The 25,545-nt window shown below is 39.3% G+C and overlaps 2 protein-coding genes across 9 annotated transcripts in view; one reads left to right on the plus strand and one right to left on the minus strand.

Annotated features, from left to right (window-relative positions):
• Nucleotides 1–18,206, plus strand: part of LOC117411723 (single-stranded DNA-binding protein 3) — a 45,079-nt gene extending 26,873 nt beyond the window's left edge. Inside the window, exons 5-18 of one of the 8 annotated variants that reach the window (XM_059031623.1) lie at nucleotides 4,567–4,656; nucleotides 8,333–8,410; nucleotides 9,052–9,111; nucleotides 10,119–10,185; nucleotides 10,439–10,515; nucleotides 10,861–10,925; nucleotides 11,056–11,104; nucleotides 11,257–11,292; nucleotides 12,140–12,194; nucleotides 13,078–13,148; nucleotides 13,728–13,806; nucleotides 14,168–14,196; nucleotides 14,560–14,661; nucleotides 15,202–18,206. In XM_059031623.1, the coding sequence (XP_058887606.1) occupies nucleotides 4,567–4,656; nucleotides 8,333–8,410; nucleotides 9,052–9,111; nucleotides 10,119–10,185; nucleotides 10,439–10,515; nucleotides 10,861–10,925; nucleotides 11,056–11,104; nucleotides 11,257–11,292; nucleotides 12,140–12,194; nucleotides 13,078–13,148; nucleotides 13,728–13,806; nucleotides 14,168–14,196; nucleotides 14,560–14,661; nucleotides 15,202–15,312 (969 nt within the window). In that variant the 3' untranslated portion in view covers nucleotides 15,313–18,206. Of the gene's footprint in view, nucleotides 1–4,566; nucleotides 4,657–8,332; nucleotides 8,411–9,051; nucleotides 9,112–10,118; nucleotides 10,186–10,438; nucleotides 10,516–10,836; nucleotides 10,926–11,055; nucleotides 11,105–11,256; nucleotides 11,293–12,139; nucleotides 12,195–13,077; nucleotides 13,149–13,727; nucleotides 13,807–14,167; nucleotides 14,197–14,559; nucleotides 14,662–15,140 lie in introns of all 8 variants that reach the window. The other 7 variants (XM_059031622.1, XM_034019472.3, XM_059031626.1 and 4 more) reach the window with 7 other exon arrangements.
• A 570-nt stretch (nucleotides 18,207–18,776) lies between these two features.
• LOC117405741 (large ribosomal subunit protein mL37-like) lies at nucleotides 18,777–23,851 on the minus strand. The gene is made up of 7 exons (XM_034009093.3): nucleotides 23,309–23,851; nucleotides 22,606–22,789; nucleotides 21,525–21,640; nucleotides 20,545–20,730; nucleotides 20,102–20,256; nucleotides 19,401–19,604; nucleotides 18,777–19,062 (listed from the first exon to the last, which is right to left on the minus strand). Exons 1-7 carry the CDS (start codon nucleotides 23,700–23,702, stop codon nucleotides 18,985–18,987), a joined length of 1,317 nt encoding a protein of 438 aa, XP_033864984.3. The 5' UTR covers nucleotides 23,703–23,851; the 3' UTR covers nucleotides 18,777–18,984.
• Between the last annotated feature and the right edge of the window lie 1,694 nt (nucleotides 23,852–25,545).

A 25,545-nucleotide genomic window follows, 5' to 3' on the forward strand; every position in this document is an offset into this window, starting at 1 on the left:
TTTACTGTAGCAGTTCAAAATAACTGAAGTTCCCTGGCTGTGGTTTATATTCACTCAAGGGCTTAATTTGTCCAATTCAGCAAAGCGCTACAGATACCTGAAACTAGCTTTATGCTATATTTATGTACTGGCAAAGCATACAAAATATGCCAAGGGGATGTCCAGGATGTGTCCACTGAGAATATTTGGTTTAGGACCAAGACCAACACAAATGGGCACCACACCCGGCACTGCTTGGCTACTTTTGTAAGCAGAAATGTATTTGAAGCGAAGGTTCGAATGGTGGCAATAACTTCTGATGACTAGGATGGGTCTGAGGCACGGCCTTGGGCCTGGCTGTGTGTGAAACAATTCCCTACAGCTGTCTTTGTAGTGCCTCATTTATGGATAAATGGACTTCACTCCAGTTTTGTTAACCTTTAACCTGTAACCATTTTTTAAACAGTTGTCTGTGCAGCAACAGCAATGAAGTACCATCTATCCGGGTATCTTGCATCTGACGTACCACGTTTTTACCTGACTTCTTCTTTTTTTACATTTTTATTTAATTAAATAATAGAAATAAAGCATGCCTTTTTATTATTTTAAGCACTCCATTACTAGATTTTCAGTATCTTGACCCTTTGAGAAGTTGCAAAAGTGGGAAGGCCGTTTCTTTTGTGTCTTTTATAGTCTAATGTGCTGTTGTCTGTATCTCCAAAACAAAAATGTAAAAACATGTGCAAATGATAGATACTACTTAATTGATAGTCCTCTCAAGTATGGTAGAATAAATTCTCTTTTTTTTTTTTTAAAACCACTTTACCCTTAAACTGTTGCATAATCTCTCCCCCTCCCCTGTTAGATATAACAGCTGTATACCGTTACATAAGTCTGAGCCAACAGAAGCTGTCTTTGCAGTTTTGCGTACTGAGCTGAGCTTGTTTTGTTCAAGTCAAGTCGACCATCTATAATAATAGCATTTCAGTTTAAAGTTTGGCAGTGTTCAACTGTATTGCTTGGTACAAGTGAGTTTAAAATAATGGGGATTGGCTTTACTGTACAGCAGTGGACAAGGGGAACTCGAGACAGCTTGATTTGGGTCACTTTGATCTCTGATCAGTTGAGTCAAAGTGAGGGGTGGAGATGTGGTTTTTACAATGGTGCTAGCTGGGTTTGAACAGAGGGTGGTCTCTCCAAGGCAGGTTTAATGTACGTTAACAGAGCAGCTGCATGTGCATTCAGTACCTGCTCCACTTTGGAGAAAATTCAATCTGACACCATTCACCTGCATTCTATTCATCACCAAATGAAAAGAAAGCAAGGCAGGTCCCCCTCCGACACCTGCGTTTCGACTCCCAAAACCACAGGTACCAAGGTGTGGCTGACTCCCATCTGATGGCCGTGGTGGTGAGGTATCTTGTCTATATATCCTCCTCCTACGTGTGCTTTTCACATTATCTGCCCAGCAGTAGCCAAGTGTTCGACATTGCTTCAAACAAAACACAGGGGGAAGATCTGAATATTTTATAGGCTGTGGGAAGGCTTCCTTCATAGTTTACGCAGTCATTTTAACAGGGCGATTTTATATAAGGGGATTTGATTGCAGAAAATCTGGTTGAATGAGGGGGATTTGGGGGGTGAGTGGGTAGATTTGTACACAACTGATGGCAGATTGCCAAGCAGCCATGGCTGGGATCTGCGACACAACTGCAGATTGTCAGGGCAACAGCAGGGCATTGAAGGAAGTGGGGGGGATGGGGATGGGCGTGGGCAACCGGAAAACAAAAGGGACAAGGTAAATGAAAACAAGGCACGTCTTTTCAATAATTTTAGTCATGTGGCTGGTATACATTTGCAATTGCAAATATTCACGTAGCCACTTACTGTATATTCTTGTTAATGGAAAGCAAAACAAATAATATGAATACCAGAGCAAGATTTTCAGTTGTATTGTTTGTGCATGCAAGTAGGCCCTTGTTTGGTCATTACCCCCTTCCTCAAGGTCTTCTGGTATTGGTTTTTATCTTTTCCTCCTGAGAGACAGCACCTGTAGCAGCACGACAGAGCCCCCACACACATCTCACTGAGGTGATGGCAGATGGAGTAGTATTGCAGGTTATCCCCAGGAATTAATCAAACCTGATGTGACGTTCTGACCCTTGGAAAACCATACTAACCGCAGCACTGAGGCACCAGCAACCTAACCTTGGTTGAGGGAGAAGTGATAGGAAGATCTGCTACCTCTAGGGAAAGAGAATCCTATTGGACTGAGAACCCTGACAAACAATCTTTTCTGTGATGGAGTCTTTGGGCAAGGTTATTCTGAAGGACGGCACCTCCCTTGAGCCCGGGTATTTGGGTTAACTCCCTGCTCAGATGTCTGAGGTTATTGCTTGATCTGAATAAAAAGCTGTTGCATGCTTCAAAAATATTTAAGTATTGTAGAAGTATTACTTGGTAAGTTAATATCTAAACACAGGCACCAAAAGTCCTAAATCCTAAAAAGATGTAATCAGTTTTATTAAAAGTAAAATGTGAATTTTTGTATTATAATTTATTATTAAATTGCAATAGATTTCATGTTTACTTTAAAAACAATTACACACATTTCAAAACAGTTAACCTGTAGCTGTAAATTCCACCAATGTCACAGATGAAATACATGAGACGAGTACATTTTAATATTCCCTGCCACCCCCCCCCCCCCCACCCCCCCCCCCCTTGATATATGGGCACACGTCTTTGTTTTTGCCTCTTTATACCAACCAGGTGTAAAACAGCCTGCAGTCATGACTCTGTTGCAAACAGGAGTTATCTTGGTTTAGTTATGCTGGGGGAAATATTTCTGCTCTCAAACTAGGGCCTTACTGAATAGTTCAGGCCAGACAGAAAGCAGATTGCAGAATGTGCCAAAGGCATTGAAATAAGTTTACTAACAAAGGTCAGCTGCTCCCATTTGTTTGTTTGCTTGCTATCCTGAATCTAATCCAGGGATTGTAAAATCTACATGTCTGTTTTTGTCGAAGGGTACCGTTCTGGTGTAACCCAATCATACTACTTCCTTTAAATCTGATCATGTATCTTGACAGTAGCGTCGATTTTTGTTTTTTTGCGGAAACCTGGAAATCGTACATAATGAGATTGATCAGTGAGGCCAGGCTGTGGTTGTGTCTGATGTGAAGTGGAAATTGAGAGCGTGGGTTTACGCAATTGATCAGTAACATCACAATGCACCATGCTTGTTCGGGTGATAACCCCTTTGTAGTTGGCCCAAGGTGATTTTACAAATGCTCTTTTTATTTAGAGATATCAAGCAGCCTTTCTGCTGTGGAAGTAATTAACACATCAAAGGTTAATTTTGCTTTGGTTTAGTTTTTCATAAACTCATTTAGTTTTTTTCTATCAACATCAATAGCTTTGCAGTCCCAGCAGGGGGGATACTGAGCATTTAAACTGATCTCTAAAGAGCTGCTTTCTGTATTCTGTGCTTTTACATCAGAGCAGTTTCCCCTAATCCCTTGTAGTGGCTGTTTTGGTCAATGGTGGCTAGTGGGGAAAGCATGCACATGACATGCCTCAGTGGCACGATTTCCTTGTCTTGCAAAAACAAGCAGCATGTTTTGGGGGGTGAGATGAGGACTGTGAAGGGGAATGCTGGATTTAGTGCCACTGCTTTTAGTTTTGTTTTTGTAAAACATTTTACAGTGTCGCCTCAGATCCGCAGTCCAGGTACCGTATGCCATATTGAAACGATCTAAAATTACCAGCTTAAATTTTTTTTTTCTTTTAATTTGTCAACAAACCACTGTGGCATAATTTGTGAAATTGCAATTATCTGAATGATTTAAGTCAAGGGTGGATCTACACTGGAAGCGAGCAACGTGTGCGATGCAAGCAAATTTTGTATCTACAAAAAGTGAATATTTTAGCAGAAACTGTCACATGACCCTGTCCTTATCCCTCCTGCTGTTCTCCTACCCAATCCCACACAAGACAGACTGCCCATTCACAACACCACTCACGCAGCACATATACAGAACAAGCAAGCGAAGCCAACACACACCAAAGAGAGCGTGAAGTCGCCACACACCCCTGAGAGAGAGATCCTGCTGACGGGGGGGGGGGGAAGAAGTAAAACGCAGACACTCAAGCTTGCAATAATACAACACAATACACCCCCGGCACCCACAAAACAGTACACCAACAACTGTTTACATGGGGCAGAAATTGGGACTGACCCTGGGGCTGTGCTTGGAAATAGGGCTAAAGCTGATCCTGGGTGGTGGGATTGGTCTAGTTACTTTTAAGTCATTCACTCGCTTCCAATAGAACGCATTTCTATTACACTGGAGTGACTCGCATCACCCAGACTGTCCGCTTGCAGTCGGTGTAGATGCACCCATACTTATAAATGATTCACTCACATCGCTCTCTTCCAGTGTAGATCCACATTAAAGTGTACTTGTAAACCATCATAGTTTTGTGGTGCCTTTTATTGCCACGGTACAGAACATGTTGCTGTGTCAGTCAGCGCTGGCTCATTCTAAGCAATGCCTCCTAAACCTGGATCTTTGTCGTTCACAGAGTGCCGCTGCGGCTCCAAGCCCAGTACTCGGAAACATTCCTTCCAGCGATGGGATGCCAGGGGGGCCGATCCCTCCAGGGTTCTTCCAGGTAAGCCTTCTTTTACAATACAAGCCCCGCAATCAAAGTGGAGAGAGCAGCAAGTGAAAAACTGCTCAGCTGTTCCCCATGCTCGTTAATAAAGGACTCGACTCTAGTGTCATAAACATAGCATCTTTCACAAGCCTCATCACATAACTGTCAAGGCTCATGAAAACAGTTGTTGTTTGGAAAGCATATGCTTTAAGTTGGTGTTGCCTGTCTGTAGAGGGCAGTGACAGTGTTGCTGGGATGTTTCTTTGTATGAAAGAGCATGTTGTCATATAGACCCAGTTTTATTCAAATGTTGTGCGTTTCCTAAATGATTTACACAATGTGATGGGACGGTCTTACTTGCACCGATGAAATGGAAAGTTGCACATAAATCAATGTCTACCTCTGTGTTTAGCCATGCATCAGCAGTTAGTGTGAAATATGTTCAAATAACAAAGCAAGGGGTGTGTGTGTGTGGAATTCCACTGCCCCCTACTGGAGAGATTTGTCAGCTGTGATTTCACTGGGCATCTGTATTCGCTGTAGAAATTGCATGTGGAGTTAAAGGCATTGTGTGTGTTGTATAGAACAAAATTTGTTTGGAAGGTGAAGATCCTGTATTTTATACATTTAGGATCTTTGCATGTATGCTTCTCCATTGAGTCGACTATTGCAGATCTATCGACCTGAGATCTTTTAGCACAAAATATAACACACAGCTTTTTAATGTATATTTCCAATGTAATGTCCTGTAAATAAGATAACTATTTTGCACTGGCCGATTTTTATCATATTATTATTTATTATTAGCAAAAGAAGCAGATTGTTTTTATAATGCAAACGGCACCTTGAGCTCAAGACTGCTGTGCAGTGGGTGCTGCGCGCACGTTGTATTGGGTACCTTGATGAAGGAAGGGATCTCTCTGGAGTACATTTTCAAATGCTGCTGTAAGCTCAGGTCTGGTGGCTGTCATTAATGGGGTGTGTGTTTTTCACCCTTCATTAAACTGGGAGCAATGAGGGGCATCATGCTTGCAACCAAGTGTATCGCTAGCTTTAGAAAACACTTGCAGCCATCCTCCTTTTTGGTTCTGTTTGAGAATGGTACCTGCTGTCTGATGAGCAGTGTAATCAACATCTAACCAGAACAATCTAAAGAGATTTGAGGGGGGTAACACAGTATACCTTTTATTACGTTTCTACTAGCTGTGGTTCAGCCCTCTGACTGAAATGCACGCTATAAAGTTGGACTATTTATTTTACAATTGGAAATTCAAGGGAGGGATGCGAGCTGCAGTTTTAATGAATTGCCTAGTTAATTTATAATTACAACAGAATGGTTTGGTGAAATTGCAATTACAATTATGTTATACTTCAATAACATCATCAACTACACATTACAATGTTTATTCTAACTAAGCAAGCAATATCACCGGTACAAATACAGAAACATACTAGAGAATTTTTTTAAAACCAATGGGGTCACCGAAAGTGGTTGAAAATACAAGAATGATTTGAATGACAATGAAATGGGTAATAACTGTAATCTGTGCCAAGGTTCAACTTCAATTACATTGTAACTGCAATGAAGAATTGCACGAATACGATTGTACTAGACCCCAGGTCTGGTTCATATCTGTCCCAATCAGGAGCCTGTAAAAAGAGGCAGCAAAACCTTATGAGCTTTCATCTGTGACCCCATGCTGAACCCAAGAGCAAATACAAAATTCAAGTTTCCTATTTTTTTTTTTTTACGCCTTTTACAATGGAAAATAAGTGCTTTTAGAATGCACAGTGCAAAATAAAAAAAAAAGTCTTGATTTAAGTTCAGTGGCTCTGCCCCCTGGCCCCCAGGGATACTAGAGGAAGTAACTACATTTTTGTTGTAGATGCTTGTTATTGTTACATTCTGAAAACACTGGGCTCCTCCCTGGCTGGCTAATGAACAGAAAGAACATCCACTGTTTGCAGGAATGTTTTCATGTAGCGTGCATCTGCAGTTACATTATCCAGAAGTAGCTGTCATAAGCATTAGCATATCTGGATAAAGCGGTGGGGTGGACTTGCGTTCATTGCTGCATGTTGCCTGCCAAGATGATGCTTCACAAAGATTTGAGTGTGTAACAGGGTTTTTTTTTTCTGTCCGTATTAGCTCAAACATGAGAAGCTTTTAATATTGGCTCAGCGAAAAACATCCATAGATCTGTGTGTATTACATTGTTTATTACTTAGGTCTACTGTAGTGTGATTGTCCTGTTTTTTAGAGATTATATTTGTTTTCTGCCACAGTCCTTGTCTGAATTTGTATAATGTTAATTTAATGTTTGTTACGATGGGTAATTCATCCGTATTGGACTAACAGCAGGCTCAAGACTTCTTGATCAAAGCTCTGTGTATAGACCCATGACCCCCAACCCCTTGGCTTGTCATGTGTTTTAATTATTAGTATCAGTATCATTTTCACAACATTTAAAACAAGGTGCAGCGAGCATAAACTAACTTGAAATATGAAAAGAGAAAACATTCCCTATAGAGCACTTCTACCTTTGGCAGACCTGATTTCTGTAGAGCAATCTGTTCAAGTTAAGTAGGGATTAAATTATAAGATTGTGTTGTTTCACAACAGAAATGTTGTTCAACTCCTATTGAAAAGGCATCGTGTTTTACCCCCCATGTTTCTCCACAAATCTTCGAATTGACATCTTACTGCTTAATGTTCGTTGTGGCCGATTCTCACCAGTACAAAAGAACTGCAGGTGCAAATGGGATCTGCTTTCATTAGCCCCCCCTTTTTAATTTGCGTAATTTCAATTTCTCTGCTCCTGTTCTGTTAATTATGGTACCCTCTAATCAGTACCATTATCGCAGTGCTATTCATGTTTGGTGAAGCTGTTAAACAAATGCCTGCAAAATTGCTAAATGGCTAATTAATGTCTGTTAATTAAGAAAATTGCTCATGGTAACAAACCATGTTTGTAGCTGGCAGCAGCTAAGCGCTGGCACTTGTTGAAAGCAGGTTCACAACAGATGCTGATGTGCTTTCCCTGCCATTAGGACTGGTGATGGCGAGATATAAAACTGTCACACATAAAAAATAGGACCTAGAGGGTACTGTATCTTGGGGGGGGAGGGGGTCATTCCTTTTGAAGTCTTTTTTTATAATGTGCTATTGCTAAACAAAAGATTTTCTTCCCTTTAGAATTTAACCCTTTCTGCCATACACTACCACAAAAGCGTCTGCTGTAGATGTTTCCTGCTCTTATTACGGCACACAGTGGTCAAAATGTTTCCATATATGGGATGCTTTCATTACTGTTAAAGTGAAACAGGATCCGACCAGGGAGATGAAAGGGACCAACTATTAATGTATACTTCAAGGAAAATGTTGCTGTCCTATCGCTTGTCTTAGTACAATGTGTGTTTCATAATGTTTAATGTTTCTAGCTACTAATCAAGCACTGACCAGCACAAATTCTCTTTAGCTCAAGGTGCTGTTGAATCATTGTCAAAAAGCAAAGCAGTGAAGGCATATTCTTGCAAAATACTAAACAAAGCAGCTGTACCAAATATGGGTTTTTTTCTTTCTGTTAAGCTGCAGTATAATTTATTCTTTTCTCGCTTCTGTCTGCGTCTCTTTGTGACAAACCATCCTGTTGCTCAGCTTTAACCGTGCCTCTTGCTTTCTAACTCTTAGGGACCTCCTGGCTCTCAGCCCTCACCACATGCACAACCTCCACCTCACAACCCTAACATGATGGGACCCCACAGCCAGGTAATGTGGGTTAGGCTACCTGCTTTGCTTTGTGCAAATTAAGTACACCGTCTCAAATGTGTGTGTTTAAAATCTGAGTTATCTTTTTGCGTTCTTCATATCTGGTTCTTGTACTTTACTAGAACTGAAGTCATTGGATTTTATCTTGCTCTTAATTGTATTAATACTTGTACTGTGATTCTTGAAATGTATTTTTTGTTTACGACTGTAAGTCGCCCTGGATAAGGGCGTCTGCTAATAAATAAATAATAATAATAATAATTATTATTATTATTATTATTATTATTATTATTATAATAATAAATGCAGTACCTCAACTTGCAGTGAAAGGTGGGACAGCTTATTGCTTGGCGATCTCTGCTTGCAATGGGATTCTATTTATTAAAGGTGCTTTTTCAAGCTGGGATTGGAATGTAGAATCTAGTAAGATCTTAATGTTCAGTTTGAGTTCTTCAGACCTAAGTAATGAAAAGTGTGTCTTCCAGGATTAATGTACGGTGTGTTCTGTAACCAGCTGTGGCGCAAGGGGAGTATTTACTGAGTCTAAGCTCAATAAAGGAATGTGATGGGAAGCTTTTTTTTTGTTTTCTCTACACACATGTAAGACTTTTAAAATGCATAATTATTCCTTGTTGTTGCAGCCTTTCATGTCCCCACGATATGCTGGGGGCCCACGACCCCCCATCAGAATGGGAAACCAGGTATGGTCTTTTTTGTACATCAAACCACTAAAACAGACTAGACTGATGCATGAGTGAAAACCAAGCATCTTAGTGGCAAACAAGAAGACATTGCATCTTCGTCATCTGCAAACTTTTTTTCTAAGTAGACTTATTGGAGCAGAAAAAAATAAATAAATCTGTGCATCGAGGGAAGCGACAGTGTCATTAACGTATCGTATGCTTTGTTAGGCTGTATTGCCAATGTTCAGATAATTTAGTTTATAGACAGCACTTTATATTGGTAGAACAGTTATGTTTTAATTGGTCTGCTGAGCCCATTTGTGTACATTTATTTACATTATTTAGTCTCAAGAACTTTCTAAACCCCATGTAACAAATCACATTGATGCTAATTACAGTTGTTCACCATCATCTGCCACAAAACGTTGTGAGACTGGTTTAAAATTGCAAAGGGTTCAGCTTATCCCACCTATTAGGTGGAGCAATGAGCCATAGTTATTGGACCAAATCTAGGGATAAGTTGCAAGGGTCAGTCCTCAGTTGTACTTGTGCTTATCCTCTTTCTCATCCTGGAGCAAAACAAAATGGGGCTTGTTTGACAGTGGTACTTATCTGTAACCAAATCTGTAACGCCTGAGATGAAAAAATGCTTCTGAAATCGCTAAACATTAAATTGGTTCACTCCAAAGATACTACTAGAGGTGCTTCACAACATTAAGGAATGCTGGAAATAAGCTTCAGAATCTCTTTCCTTACAGGGATTTTGTTTAAATTCATTCCCAGAGCTCAGACCTAAAAAATCAAGTCTATATTACTAATGCTAGCCTATGGCAACATACCTTGTTGCCTGAAGGGCCATAGTCAGAGCTATTACATGACATACTAATTGTCAAAAACAAGTCCTTGGCAGTGGGGATTTAAAAGGCTAAAATTTAATGTTTTTCCAATGTGTGTGATTCCTAACAGCTTGTCAGGCTGCAGGGCACAAAGCGCAGAGGTACTGACCTGTTTGCTTTCACTTGTAGCCCCCAGGAGGTGTCCCAGGTGCTCAGCCACTGCTGCCCAACACAATGGACCCCACACGGCAACAAGGTAAGGTCCCTAGATTGTCTGTCTGCTGTCTGGCTTCCTGCCTTTGTTGTTGTGTTTGTGGGGTTTTTTTTGTTTTTTTTGGCAAGGAGAGACTGTATGGGTAGTCCAAAAAGCCTAAATGTTTATTTCTTTGTTAGTTTGCATGTTTATTTTTTGGGGGGAGGGTGTATCATAAAATATATTTTTTAAAAAAACAAAAAAAAACATAGCAAATTGGTTTCTAAACAGAATGTTGTTTTTTGTTTTTTTCCAGGGCATCCTAACATGGGAGGACCAATGCAGAGAATGAATCCACCAAGAGGAATGGGCCCGATGGGACCTGGACCCCAGGTATGCTACTGTGAGCTAAACTGTCGGCTGTGTCTGAACTCTGAATTCTTACATTTCCTTACTTCCATGTGTACATTCTAATCTATTTACACGGTGTTCAGCACTGTAGAGTTCACAGTTATCAACCACCAAAAGCCTTGATTCTGACTAACTTTGACTCCATTTGCAAATTCATAAAAGTCCTACCTAATACCATTGTATGGTTTCTCTGGGTTTATTTGCAGGAGTCATTCATGTGCATTGTAATCTTGACATTCCCATTCCCCCTGACTAACCCTCTTTTTCTCTCTTCTCTTCTTGGGTTTCATCTCGTTATGGTAGTCTGATCCTTGGTTATCATTGCAGAACTATGGCGGCGGAATGAGACCTCCACCCAATTCAATAGGTCCTGGCATGCCTGGAATTAACATGTAAGACACAAGGGTTTTGTGTTCAAATTACGTTTTTCACCGACTAATTCCCGCGTCATTTAGAAGCTGACTTTGAAACGCGAGAGTTTTTCAGACTGACCTTTTTTATTTATTTATTTTTTATCTCCAGGGGTCCAGGGGCCGGCAGACCATGGCCCAATCCTAACAATGCGAATTCAGTAAGTATCAGGACGTTAGGGTCATCTTTGCTATTGGAGCCTGTTTTGTATTTTCTGTTTTTGTAGACAGTTCCATAGGCCCTTTTGGTGACATTTTATTTCAGTTTAAATGCAGTGTCATAGTGACAAAAATGTGTCTGTCTGTTTTACAGATCCCATATTCTTCTTCATCACCGGGTGCGTACGTGGTGAGTATTTTTATTTTTTATTAACAGAATTTTCTGTTCTCCAGGCAATGAGTCAAAATATCCTCTGCTGTGGGAAGTGACTTTATCCCATTTGGGGGAAACTACTTGCTTAAGCCTGTCTGCTGCTGCTGGAGAAAAATGAGTGGCAGAATTCCAGTTTGATACTGTATCCCAGAAACCAACACTACAAAGGAAAAACACCATAGCATAGAACAACAACACCCTTTAACCCTTTTACCTCTGGAATCTGGAATAATCTTAATCCAAAACACAACTGTTTGATCCCAGTAATCTATTACAAAAAATGGTGCATACCTCTCCTGTTGTTTATATTATCGCTGCTTATTTCAGGACAGATTGGTGAAAGAACTGGAGGCAATGGGGTAAAAATGCTTTTCCTGCACCACTGTAGTTTTTTAGTCACCAGTACGTAGTAGACCAGACCAGAGACTGCTGGCTGGTAATGAACTGCTATGCTGATGAGAGTAGGCGCTGTGAGATGTTTCTGCCAGTGCCAGAGGTGCCAGGCTCTGACCCATGTGCACCAGTACCCCAAGCATGGTGCAGCTCCTGTATTTCTGTAGAACCAGTTGGAATGTGCAACTCTTTAGTTGTGTCTGTTACAGGAGATACTGTTTAGATACAAGACTCCTGTTTTCAAATTGGCTTAAACGCAGCAATATGCATCAGTGTAGTGTAGCACATCAAGCGTTTTAGTAAGAGATTAGTGCTTGGCGGAGAACCAAGATAAGGCATTGTTGCTGACAGCAGCAAGATCCCCTGACCTATTGCAGTATATAGTCTTGACTGAGCCGCTTCTCATGTATTTTTAATCCTTTGTCTGCAGGGTCCCCCTGGTGGAGGAGGTCCGCCTGGCACACCTATAATGCCAAGCCCAGCAGGTACACCTTTACAGTCCCTACTGTATGGCGCTTGTGCTGAGTTCACTTGGTCAATTGTCTTTCTCTTTTACCCTCTTTCTCTATACATAGTGTTTCTATTTACATGCAGACGTTTCCTTTCAAGCAGCGTCAACTTTAATACAAATGCCCCAGAGACCGAGTGGCAGCCACTACATTCTCCCAATAACTGTAATAGAAAAGAGGGGTCCCATTTATTAAACGCATAGTATTTTTAGACCCTACTTCCTAGTTTAGTTGTAGTACCCCATCACTTTACACAAATGTGAAAGATAATTCCAATCAGGATAATCATTGATTTTAGTTAAACATAACTGCTCCCAATTAGCAGTTTCATTGCACAGTAGTTTGTTTTGTTTTTGGGTTTTTTTTCTAAGCCATCTTTGAAATGACTTTTGTTGGTTAAGTTTAGAAAAAACATTTCGATTTATTTACCTAATGGAGAAAAAAATTTAAATATCAAAATTTGAGTCTTAAATTCTATAGGAGGAGGGGTGAGATTATAATTAACGCTTCTGATTAGCATTTACTCTTTGAACATTGGGTCAAGATGTAAAGCTTGTGTATGGATTTAATTGAAATGAGTGTGGCTCAGGGTGATTTATTTTATTGTCTTTGTAATTCTTTTCTCCCTCTGAATTGTCATGGGTTTTTGAAAATACATGTTAACGCAGCATGTATGTTAATACAGTTTATTTATCCTCCTGATGGAAATCAAAAGGATTTTCAATTGGGTTTTAATTAACAAGAACGTGCAAGTACTCGAAGGCAGCCGAACGGGATGCAGGCAATTCAGATCAAGTGCTTCTAGCGTTGTAATTAAAGCAAGAGATTAACAGTGTTTCTTCACCTTTTTGATGTATAGATTCAACAAATTCCAGTGACAACATCTACACAATGATTAATGCTGTGCCACCAGGAGGAAACCGAACAAATGTACGTTTTTTAATCTTTATTAATCCGTATTTTAACCGTTTCAATGGCCACTATAGATACTTCCTCTACCCTTACCAAGCACTGCACTCCAAAATGTAATTCCTGCTAATTAAGCAGTACCCTGTGTAAAGTCAAGATTATGTTACCTGCACTGCAAAGTGCCTTTTGTCACACACATTGGTTGGGTTCTGGACCACTGGGCAGGGCTTCTAACACTTCATGTGGTGATCAAAAATAATAAGGCATAGTGCTTCGATGTGTTAAACCACAGCCGATGCTCTGGAGATGGAAACAAATGATACAAAAAAAAAAACACTGAAGAAAAAAAAACACTGAAATGGTCAAATCATCCACTAATACTACTCTGTAATGGTTTGTATTAAGGTGACAAAAAATGGTTTTCAATCCAAGGCAGCCCTTACTACTTCAGGTCACAGTGCTCTCAATTTAACCCCATGGGGAGCTCCACCTAATTGAGTTGCTCCCTGGCGGGGTCAGCCTCTCTTCTTGCCAAGCCATTTGTCACTGTGTCTGCTGTCTGCGCTGTCTGTGTGACCGTGTCTCTCTCTTCCTTCCCAGTTCCCGATGGGCCCCGGCTCCGATGGCCCCATGGGGGGGATGGGTGGAATGGAGCCACACCACATGAACGGATCATTAGGTAAGCCAAGCCTGCGAGTGAGAGTGAGCGGAATTGAATATAGCAGACGCTCAACACGCCATCAATGCTATTGATCTGCAATGGAAGCCTGTTATGAGGAAGGAGTTGTTCCTGCTAAGAGCACTTGATGCGTTTACTGTCGGAATGCATCGAATTTAAAGATATCATTACTTTATTCAGATAAAAGGACAAATGCAATGTAAAGCAAAGTAGTACAGTTCTGTTTTTTAGTTAAGATTTTTTCATTTGGGCACTTGCTTGTCACCTTTTTTTTTAATTTTATTTTTTAAAACAGGTTATGCATTTAATAACAAATACATATAGTGTAAGTGTGACTCCTTGTGTTTAAATTGTTTTACAGGGTCAGGAGATCTAGACGGACTCCCTAAGGTAACCTTTTATTTTATTTCATCCCCAATGGAAACATTTCTTTAAGTCTGTCAGTTTAGTGGAGGATCAGCATCAGGATATTGTTTTTATTGTTAATATACCGTATTTATCTAATGTGTTTTAATGAAAACAATAAGAGCTAAACTAGATTTTTAATACTTTTTTTAATGATGTGCAGTCAGAACCATTGTATTTTATATAAAGTGTAAATTGTTACATTATTTAAATGAATGCAAAAAATTATTTACAATTTCTGAATGCATGAAAAAAAAACAGTAATTGTTTTGCATGAATAATGCAGTTGATTCGTTTTGTTGAAATGTATTGATTTCTTGTGTTCTTCACCACTCCCAACCCCTGCAGAATTCTCCAAACAACATAAGTGGCATTAGCAATCCTCCAGGCACTCCAAGGGATGATGGCGAGCTAGGAGGCAACTTTCTCCACTCCTTCCAAAACGACAATGTGAGTGAACCCTTAGATTGCTCCTGTCACCGACGGCTTTGCTTTAGAAAAATTATAACTCCTATATTAAAAGGCAAAAATGTAAAATAAATGTACTACAGCAAGTATATATTTAATGTAAACTTGTCCTAGTATTAATTTAATATAGCATTTAATGTGGAACCCTGTTGATGGTGGTACCACAAGCACAAAGCAGTTATTTTACCAGGCGTTGACTGTTGTGTTTGTGGCTGCTTATTCAAAGTGCCTTTGTCATTCACATATATTGAAACAAAAAATCTGAGGGATTGGGAGCCTAGCAAGAAGATACACTGATTTACTGCCGTTTTTTAATTTTTTATTGGCTTAACTAGTGATCAGTATTTTTTAAGCCAGTTGTGCTTTCTTGCTTTGTAGAGCGCTAGAGTTGCTGTACTGTGTGGTTGTGTTTGTGTAGCAGCGTGGTTCCAAACCAGTTATCCTGTGTTGCTTTCTTTCAGTATTCTCCCAGCATGACGATGAGCGTGTGATTTCCCCCCCATCCCCTCTCCCCCTCCCCAGGACAAGAATGAGTCAGCCGTCATCTGGAAGATAAAAGAGAGTTCGCAAGAAGCAGCTAAACATTTTGGCAAGGAACCGGGGAAGCACCCCGAATTTAGTTTCATGCAATAAACGAAACACAAGGCTGAACTTCTTGCATTCCATAAAAAAAAAAATGAAGGACAATTTTTTTTTAGACATATGACAAGACTTCTTTGGAAGGGTTATATATGTACGTGACACATTTTATTATTTGTATTTTACTTTTCAAGCAAAACACAGAAAGCCTCTAGCACCTGACTCGACCGCCTTTGCTTTGTCCTTAAACCTGTTGTATGTCTGTGCTGTGCCGCGCAAGGAAGGTAGTCTAGGTATGAGAAATCACCTTGTCAGTGTTGTAGCTACTTTTTAGAACTGGACAGTTTCACACATGCACTGGGGTTTCCTTTTGAAAACAGAAAGAAAAAACAGACTGTTGGCAATTCTGAATTGTGTCTTTTATTTTGGTAAACTGGCTCCATCTAGCTACAAGGTGTCCTCTTGGAAGAAGCATCACAACCCTGCCGCCTATGGAATTCTTTGCAATGAACTGAGACAAATTCAAGATGCCTTGAACTGGATGGTGAATCTTATTGTTTTGTTTTTAAGCTTGTCAAATACCTGTGATAGCCATTGGACATTTACCTGGGACGAATACATTTGAAAGCTTTTTATTTGGCTTTTTATTTATCTTTAAGTATTTTTTTTTTTTTTTTAAGTTGGTGATTAAGAGACCATTTAAAATGTATGTGTCATTATTTCTTTTTCATACACAAATATCCCTGTAATGCATTTGTGTCCTTTTTCATTTCCGATTTTGTTCATAACTGCCATTCTGTAGATGCGCTGTTAAGACAAGTTAATTGACTTCCACAGAACCAGTAATACAAACCGGTTGTAAATTGACACTGTGTGAAAGATGCAAATCTATGTACAGTACACTACCTGTAGATGGGAGTTTTTCTTTCTCGTTTTGTTTTTATATATAAAAGTCCACTTCTATAAAAAGTGTATCCTGTTATGTATAAAATATTATCTGCCTGGACATACCATTGTGCTGATTCTTGAACATTGTAGTTGTTTCTGTGTTTCTTACCCTGTCGTCTGGTTAAAGGAGAGAGCGAGAAAGTAATTCTACATTGTAGTTTGTGTTCAATATTTGTTGCTTAATGTTTTATCAAGGGATTGTTTTGTAGTCCCCCTCCCCCCAAAAGAAATTTATATCCATGTGTCTGACTGCAAATTATGAGATACTTTTCATACTATTAATTGGGGGATGATTTTAAATGTATTATTATTTTTATTGTTTTAGATTTGTAGGCTTTTACTGGACATTTAAACATGCCAAGGGTATTTTAGTATGGGATTATCATGGTTTCAGACGGATTAGAAAATGCAAAATGAGATTTGTTGTATTTCTGTGTACCCTTGGTCTCCAAGGTGGTTGGTTTTTTTTTTTTTTTTTTTCTTTTTGTTTTTGCTAAATTATTTATCTTCAATGGAATGGGATGAAACCTTTTTTTTCTCCCCCACACTGTAATTAAATATAAAGATGAAAAACTTTCTTATGGACTTGTTTTATTCTATTTCTACTACACTGAATTGTAAATGTGGATATCGGTAATGTGAAGGGTATTGTTGAAATTATGTATTGCAGTTTAGCATATTGGGTTAAATATCATTATCCTCGGTTGTGTAGGGATAATGTTTCTAGCAGGATGCTGACTAGACATTTGATAATTGATTTCAGTCTGACTTTTTCAAATGGTCTTGGTGAGGATTGATTATGGATCAATGTTATGCCAAATCAGTCCTGAATCATGGTAATATCTGACGAGAGCAGGGGTTGCCAAAGTTGGCCCTTCCAGTTCTGGTTTTTGTTCTTCCAGGACCTTTATTGGACACCCATGGACCCAGGGTTTTATTGTAACTATATGTACATATTTATTTATTTATTTATTTTCCCAGGATTGTGCAGGAAGACTACATGCTGACTATTTGTACTGTGTAGATACTGCCCATTGCAGGGGTGACTAATGCTGGACTCGCTCACACACATTAAAACCAGAGTGTTCTGCTTGTACATTCAGGTCTCAAGGTAATGCTGAAATTTGTGTAGCTCCAGATTTGCTGTGTGCAGGCAGATTTGAACTTGCAACAACCCACTGCCAAGCAGAAATATGGGAAGATATTGGAAGGGGAGGTCATCCTTGGGTCATTGCAGGCTGGGGTGGCTTGATGTAAAGTGACACAAGATAGAAGCAAAGCAAATGAAATGGTCATGATTTGAGAAGATGTAATTTGCAATATCCCTTCTGTCAACATGGGCACGTTGACTTATTTTTCTAGTGCTTTGTTGGGATCGACGCAGCAAATTTGTCTGTGAAAGCTGTACAGTACAAAGAGTTTTTTCATGTGCATGAGAGAAACATAAGCAGCATCTAATATCTAGGAATTGTTAGTTTCATGAAGTGACAAGCTATTTAAATAACATTATTACCTTTCTTGTGTAATACATGTGGAGAGAGTACTCTGCATTGTCTACCTTTTTAATACTATTTTTAAATACATTTGGACTATCTGACTTCACTGATTTAGTGAAGGGCCCTTTTTATAGCAGCCTACATGTACGGTTTACTATCAACATGGCGTGTGCATTCACTGAATTTGTAGACCAGTAATGAGGGAGCATGATTACATATAGGGGGCTGTCTTATGTACACACAAACAAACCTATTAGATGTTGACCATGATAGAGCAGCTTAATTGTATAATGTAAACCTTAACCCTTTGCGGTCCTATGTCAGACCAGGTCCTTTCCGGTCTGACGTCGGACCCTATCTGACATCATCAAAAAGACGTCAAGCACAGGTCCCTAGTCGTTTTTTCTCCGGGAAAAAGCTGAGAAAAGCTTTCAATGGCCGAGAGAGCCTGACGGAAGCCGGTAAAAAAAAAAAAAAAAAAACTACTGAGGCAGATCTGAGCAATACGCATAGTCCCTTCACCACAGACATAAATAAAGAAGATAGCTGCTTCCGCATCCAGCGCTCAAGAGAATCGCTGACATCTGCCAAGCTTTTTGAGATGTTTATAGTAATAAAATAATAATTTGAATAGCATTATTGAGGAGTTTGGTGATAAAACGAGTGATCAGGAGATGATTTATCAGTATGCACTACTATGAAGAGATACGTGATAAATACAGTGGACAAGGAGTGGGGCAGAGCTGGAGATGCAGTACTCAGTGCCCTGTTGATATGCAGTGCCTTTTAAACCAGTTTTACTGTGAATAAAATTACTTTTAAACCGCGCATGTGAAATAAACAGCTTGTATGAAAATAAATTGGACCCGACCCGCCTGACAGGTGCTGAATAAATGGGCCGCAAAGGGTTAAGGGTGCAGGTTAAAGTTCATGCTCCTAAAAAACAACTGTATCTAATGATTTTATATTAACTATCGGGATTGTTGTTGGAAATTAACATATGTTTGTTTTGCCTTTTTTACGATAATGCATACAGTACTATAAAAATGTATTTGGATATAAAAAACCCAACACTTGCAAATAGAAACTTTATTTTTTCTTAGCTGTCAAAGTATTCTCAGAAATGACACGTGCAAAATCTCAATTTAGCTCAGATCCATTTTCTTCTGTCCTCCAATGTAGTGGATGGAATGTTGGTTATTGTGAAAAGCACAATGTCACTGTTGCTAGGTCAGCACCATCCTGGTAGGAGAGCTGGCTGTGGTAAAGAAGTCACACAGGATCACACAGCTCCATGCAAGTGCAATGCAAGAAATTTCTTGAATGTCTCTGGCTGATACCCAGATAATCCAGCAGGAACCTTTAAGGAGAGGGAGTAGAGCTCACATTAGTTAGCCTCATTAAACACAATGTCTTGTCCTCAACTCGATTCACATATACTGTTACTGCAATAAACTTTTGGACAGCACCATGTTGTAGATATTTTAAATCATAATAGTTATTTAGTCTTTTGTTCATACATTAAGCTTACTAATAATCATCCACCCACTTTTGTTACATTAAAAGCAACGCAGCTGTGAATGATTTCTACCATTTGTAATTTCAAACAATACACTGTTTATTCACATTACTTTGTGAATTAAACAAGTCACATCAAGAAACTATGCTCAACAAAAATGTGTGTTTTTAGATCCTTACTGTGACAATCTTCTTTTTAATCAAAGGGCGGCATTTTGCATAGTCATACAGGAGCTGATCTTGATCCATCCAAACCAGGTTTTTCACCCCAGTGTCTGGGCCCAGGTCTGTGGTGTTCAGCTGAAGCACGATGAACTGGAACAGCCTGCCATCTGTGGCAATGCTCTGCACGACAACAGGGTGCTCCAGAACCTGAGGGTGCTCCTGTTGAGACAAGTAATGCTCTGTCTGAGGGAAATGGAGGGATCTTACAACATGATACTGGAACTCAACAGCAGATAGTATACAAAGAAAGAGGTGTGGATGCTGAGATTTCTGCTTCCTGTGGTCAGCTTTTCACATTGCAATGCTGTTCTAAAAAATGATTTCAAGAACGCCATCTAACAAAAACGGTGTGATCCACCAGTTGGATGCCATATTAAACAGATAAAACAGTGCCATCTGTAGAACAAGATGGTCCCAGAATATTATTGCCTCCACTTGCTAAGTTTATTTGCTTTGCAGTGAACAGGTTATACACAGCCGCAATGCAAAGTGCCTATTGACACAAAAACAAAACATGGACTACAGTCTTTGCTAAACTAATGTTATTATGAAACACATTACAAGGTAGAAAACTACTAATACTAATAGTACACTTCATTTGTACCTGTAATATTACGCTGTCCTGAAACCATTAATATGACACTGTCACCACGTACCCCATGGAGAGATCTGGCCCTGGCCAGGGCATTTCCAAAAGCAAACATGATCATCTTGGCCCGGAGTTGCTCTGGTTTAAACTTGGCAGCAGAGTCCACTGTCTCAGTGAAGAACAGAGTGTGTGTGTGTGGATAAGGATACCCGTCTCTGAATCCTGAAAACAAAGTAGGTGCAAAAGATAATGATGCATCATATAAGCTTTGTTCATGCAGGTTGCAAAATGGATAAAACCTTTTTTTTTTTTTTTGCTGCCAATACAGTATGTAATCCAAACAGGACAAAGTAAGTAATGAACCAAACATATTCTGTGTCTTAAATAGCAATAAGATGTCCTAATCGGTACAGAGGTTCTTACTACTGAATTATTGGATGTTTAATAAGATGATACATTCACAATCATTAATTGAATTTGGTTCTGAAAGCATTCAGCTTCAAGACCTACCCGTGTCATTTTTCTGATCGTACACGTATGTACACTGCAAATCAATGGTGGGAGAGATGGGGTAGAAGGTCTCCAGAGTGTGGTTTTCGGTGGCCAAGACTTCACCACTCTGGGCCACCGCTGGCAGAGACGTCATGCTATTCAACAGCATTCCGTTCAGGCCTCGTACTTGGAAAACATCTTTCTCTGGTGTAAAGAAAAGAAATAACCACATTGCCTCATACACAGTCATAAGATCATTTGTTCTGTATGCTAAGGAATATTTTCCAATGAATAGCAGTAAGTCACACAAAATGATAATATTATTAATTTAGATGGTCCTTTATAGATAAAACTTCAGTCCCGTTTGCTTTGTAGATAATGACCACAGCTGGGAATATATACTGTATATATTAAAGAAAGCAAATGTCATCTCAATGGAGTACTAAAACAAATGTTCTACAACAAGCTACCTCTTTAACTATTTACTACTTGCAAAAAGCACCATTCCTTTTTGTAAACTGAGAGCATGCAGTCATTTGGAAACTTTAGCTCTTAATAGCTGTGCATCAAACCCTTTATTAACATTGGCTTATTGGGTTGCCCAGCTGCACACACAGACACTTCGAGCAGTCTTGTAAGGTCATGTCAATGAAACCTGAGTTCACTGTAAAGGTATCATTTAGACAAGCAGATCAGGTCAGCAAGGTGTATTTACCTGTACCTGGCTCTGCAAATACTGTACTTGCATTGGTTTTCCTTTGTCAAATTTGAGCTAGTGAGGTTCTAGCCCCAGAATCAGAACTAATGAGGCCTAAAATAAAAGGTTGGTCAGTTTCTTCAACTGGTTAAACAAAAGTAAGCTGTCATTATTTACTGACCAAACCAATCCATATAATCTGTAATTCCCTTGTATTGGGTACTACTGCTTCCATATTGTTGCACTTAGTTCACCTCTCTGTGCCCTGCATTAAGTTTTAAATAAACAAATAGAGTCTAACCTCGGTTCCACAATGCCGCCACTCTATAATTTTCAGCCAGTATCCTCTTGGAAAGGGATGTGTGTTTTACTTGTAGAGTCCCGCACAAGTGCAGCAGATCCCGGAGCAGCACAGGACTTTAAATAAATAAATAAATAAATAAATAAATAAATAAATAATCCATTTTTTGGTTGATGCCCATTGCCGAACAAGACTAACAGGCTTACAGAATACAGCTTTGTACCAAATTCTAATCCAGTATCCAAAAGCCTTTGGACCAGGGCTTTCCAACCCTGGTCCTAGAGACCCCATGTGTCTTCTGGTTTTCATTCCAATGCAGTTACTGAACTAAACCCTTCATTTAACTAATAATTTGCTTAATTAGCCCTTTTACTTGCTTTCAGCTCTTAAACAGTTGCAGATTTCAAGCTATAACATTGTATAAGTAACCTGAACTGTGCAACTTTTTAGGAGCTGAGATCAATTAAAAAGGTCTAAATAAGCAAATTATTAGTTGGAATGAAAAACAGAAGTCACATGGGGTCCCCAGGACCAGGGTTGGGAAACCCGGATTTGGACATTTCTCACCCGAAAACCAAAATGTCATATGAACACAATATGACAGCCATATTGTTAGTTCTCTGGTACATCTCTGGAGGCTGTGTGGTCCAGTGGTTAAAGAAAAGGGCTTGTAACCAGGAGGTCCCCGATTCAAATCCCACCTCAGCCACTGGCTCATTGTGTGACCCTGAGCAAGTCACTTAACCTCCTTGTGCTCCGTCTTTCAGGTGAGACGTAGTTGTAAGTGACTCTGCAGCTGATGCATAGTTCACACACCCTAGTCTCTGTAAGTCGCCTTGGATAAAGGCGTCTGCTAAATAAACATTTCACCTGAGGTGTGTATATACATGGTTATTTAACACCTTAGCATCAAAATTAATGGTCTGCTATCCAGGATCAATCAACAATATCAGACAAGTGCAAGACTTTGATTATCAAACTTCTGTGTATTGGTGCAGAACCATTACCACAAAAATGTTGGGCTTTTCATTAATTAATATTCATGACTTAGAAGTCTAACAACAGTTTCTTGTGAGCTCACCAAAATCTGTCACGTTTGGGTCTTATTGTGGTGGTGTCCCAAAAACGTGAGTGGCGGATTGCTTGCTGGACACGCTCATCCTGGTCCTCAATCTGATTGGCTGGGTCATCAGCCAATGACAGGATGTGTTCAGGAAGACCCTGTATCAGTTTGGACTTGGTTAACCACAGTGCTTGTCTGACACCTATATGAGAACAAACAAAATCTGCATAAGTGCTGTACTTGCCAAGTCAGCTATTCCTTCGAATACGAGCCTAATCTGGTAGAAAATAAAGTAAAAATCTATGGGGAAACTTCTGATGTTAGTTTAAGTAACCCAGTCTAAATAAATCGGCATCTTCTAAACCTGCTAGAACAAACATTAGTAGCTCGATTAGTTTTGTATTAGCAGCCAGAGAGAAAAAGCAGAATAACTTAAGATGTTTAATTTCTGAGGAGTAGCAGTTACCCCTTTTAACATAGATATTACTCGCCAAACTGTCTGAAAAGGTACAGTTTCTACAGTACTATATATATATATATATATATATATATATATATATATATATATATATATATATATATATAAAAACAGTTCCCCTAATTAAACGAGTCATAACTGTAGTATTTGGTTACATTACATTTTGTTATGTGTCACTATGGGCACTCCTGGGAAGGAGATGGTCCAAATACAATGTGCGTGAAGCCTCTACTGCAAAGTTACCTTCCAGTATTTTTGTTCTCTGATTAAATACGTAACAAGGGTTTTCTTTGTGCAACTTCATCTCTTCATTATTGGGTCCCCGATAATGATGGGGGTCGTGCCAGTCTCTTTGCCAGTCAGGGAATATGGGTTTTGCCAATCCTGGCACAAAGTGCATCCTGTCGGCGTAAGTGACGCGCTCCAGACCCGGGATGTCAACAGTTTTCTTCTCTTTTCTTGACGGAGGACCCCTTCCAAACAAGGAGCATGTCCCCGAGAAAAACCTGCGCCCGCCAACATCACATCTTCCACTGTGTGAATAGTTTAAGAAAGCAGATCTCGCAGCGTTACCTATTTGAACCGCTAACAACATTGGTTCAGTAGACCTAACCCCGTTCAGTACGACTTTGGGCATATTTAAATGGATATGCTTATATTACAGAGCAATTCAACTGAGAAGACTGCTGATATGTTCACTATGACCTATTCTAAATCTCTTATATCTCAACCCGCAAAATGTCATTATGCACTACAGGAGGCAGCCATTTTGCATCACACTCAGCATTGTGGGTATTGAAATTGCTCGGGTTAAATTGTGGTAAGGGGCCGTGAACAAATTCATATTATGTTTTAGAAGGAAATATTTTTGTTTGGGAAAATAAAATTAATTATGACGTTTTTTGTGTGAAACAGCCTAAAAAGAAATAGTGTATTATGCACTTAATTCATTATCACCGTGAAGTGCTGAAAATGTCTACGGTTTTGTGTTTATGTATACAGTTGTAGCTAACCCCTAAGGAAACCTCACCCACGGAACACTGTAATGCTTATTTTGCAAACTGTGTAAGTAAAGTTAATTTAAAACATCTGTTTATAGTATATATGATATATCTACAATGATGATGTAAACTAAAAGGTATACAATTCTACAACATCGTAAATGCATAATATGACAGTGTTATGAAAAAAAATTCAGTCATTGCTATTCAGAAAATGTTGCAAGAATTATGTAATTGTTTTCGTGTACAAAACAGAATTTTAGTGGAATGCATTTTAAATAATTAACTCAGTTGATACATACATACTGTATATGTCGCTTTAGCCCCACTTATTAGGTTGCATGCTATTTTTTTCAAATGCTAATCGTCCATTTTTGCAAAGGTTATATTTTGTTTTTGGATTGACAACAAGAATATTTAATTAGGAAAAACCCTGTTTAAAATATGAACTATTGCTACAAAGTGTACACACAATGTGATTTGTTACAGCATGAATTAAGGTATGCAATACCCTCTTGTCAAAACATAAACACGGTGTTCTTTATACAAGTAGCACGTTAGGTCTCCCAGGGGTTGCCTAAATCTGGCAGGTTCTCATGGGAGCTCTGTGGCTCAGAAAACTGGTCCCTGCTTTTTCCACTGTACTTAAGTGTTTTCAACAGTAAATGTTATAAGCATATCAACCAATGTGTGATGCATTTATTTTGTCCCCTACATAACCAGCGTTTGTGTACTTTGCAGTAATCTGTAATTACAGGCAATGGATAAATGTGATGATAAAGACTGGCTTCTATTAAAACCAAAGGAGCCCTTGCCCTCTCAGTGCTGTGCCAGTGGCTGTAAGCCCTGTGTATTTGATATATATGAGCTTGAACTGGAGCAATGGAACAGAGCAAGAGCAAAGGGGGACATTGACCTTCTCACTGTTTTCTTCTCAAGCTGAAGATGGATCCTGCTGATTGTTCTTCAAATGAGACAAAAGAGATTCCTATCTGCGTTGTGAGTCTTAAAATACTGCACGCAAAACCAAAGCAGGACAACCAGTACAAATAATTACTACTCAAATCATTTTAAGGGTTTTCAGAGTTTTTAACTCCAACTCTCAAGAAACAAAACAATAACTGGACTAGTTTGTGTGTTGATTTCTGTTGGTGTTTTTTTTTTTTTCTTTTTCCATTCAGAAGAAACCCTGACTTTGGAATCGGATACACAAGTGTTTAAAAAGAGAACAGCCTTGAACTAACCTTCAGATGTTATTTTTACAGAAGAGTGATGACGCACTGATCAATCCAGAGTGTTTCAGTGCTTTCCAGTCTTTGAAGAAGCTGACGGAAGCTGTCTCCCTATACAGATTCAGAGTGCCAAATGGTGGCAGCCTGAGGCTGAGTTTAGGACAGCATCCCGTCTTGAGGTGCTGTGGTACTGTACCTCTTTCTGAGTGTAAAATAGTGTGTGACAATGTTTTGCTAATAATTTCAA

The sequence above is a fragment of the Acipenser ruthenus genome, chromosome 10 (assembly GCF_902713425.1).
Source record: "Acipenser ruthenus chromosome 10, fAciRut3.2 maternal haplotype, whole genome shotgun sequence".
NCBI classification, from domain to species: Eukaryota; Metazoa; Chordata; class Actinopteri; order Acipenseriformes; family Acipenseridae; genus Acipenser; species Acipenser ruthenus.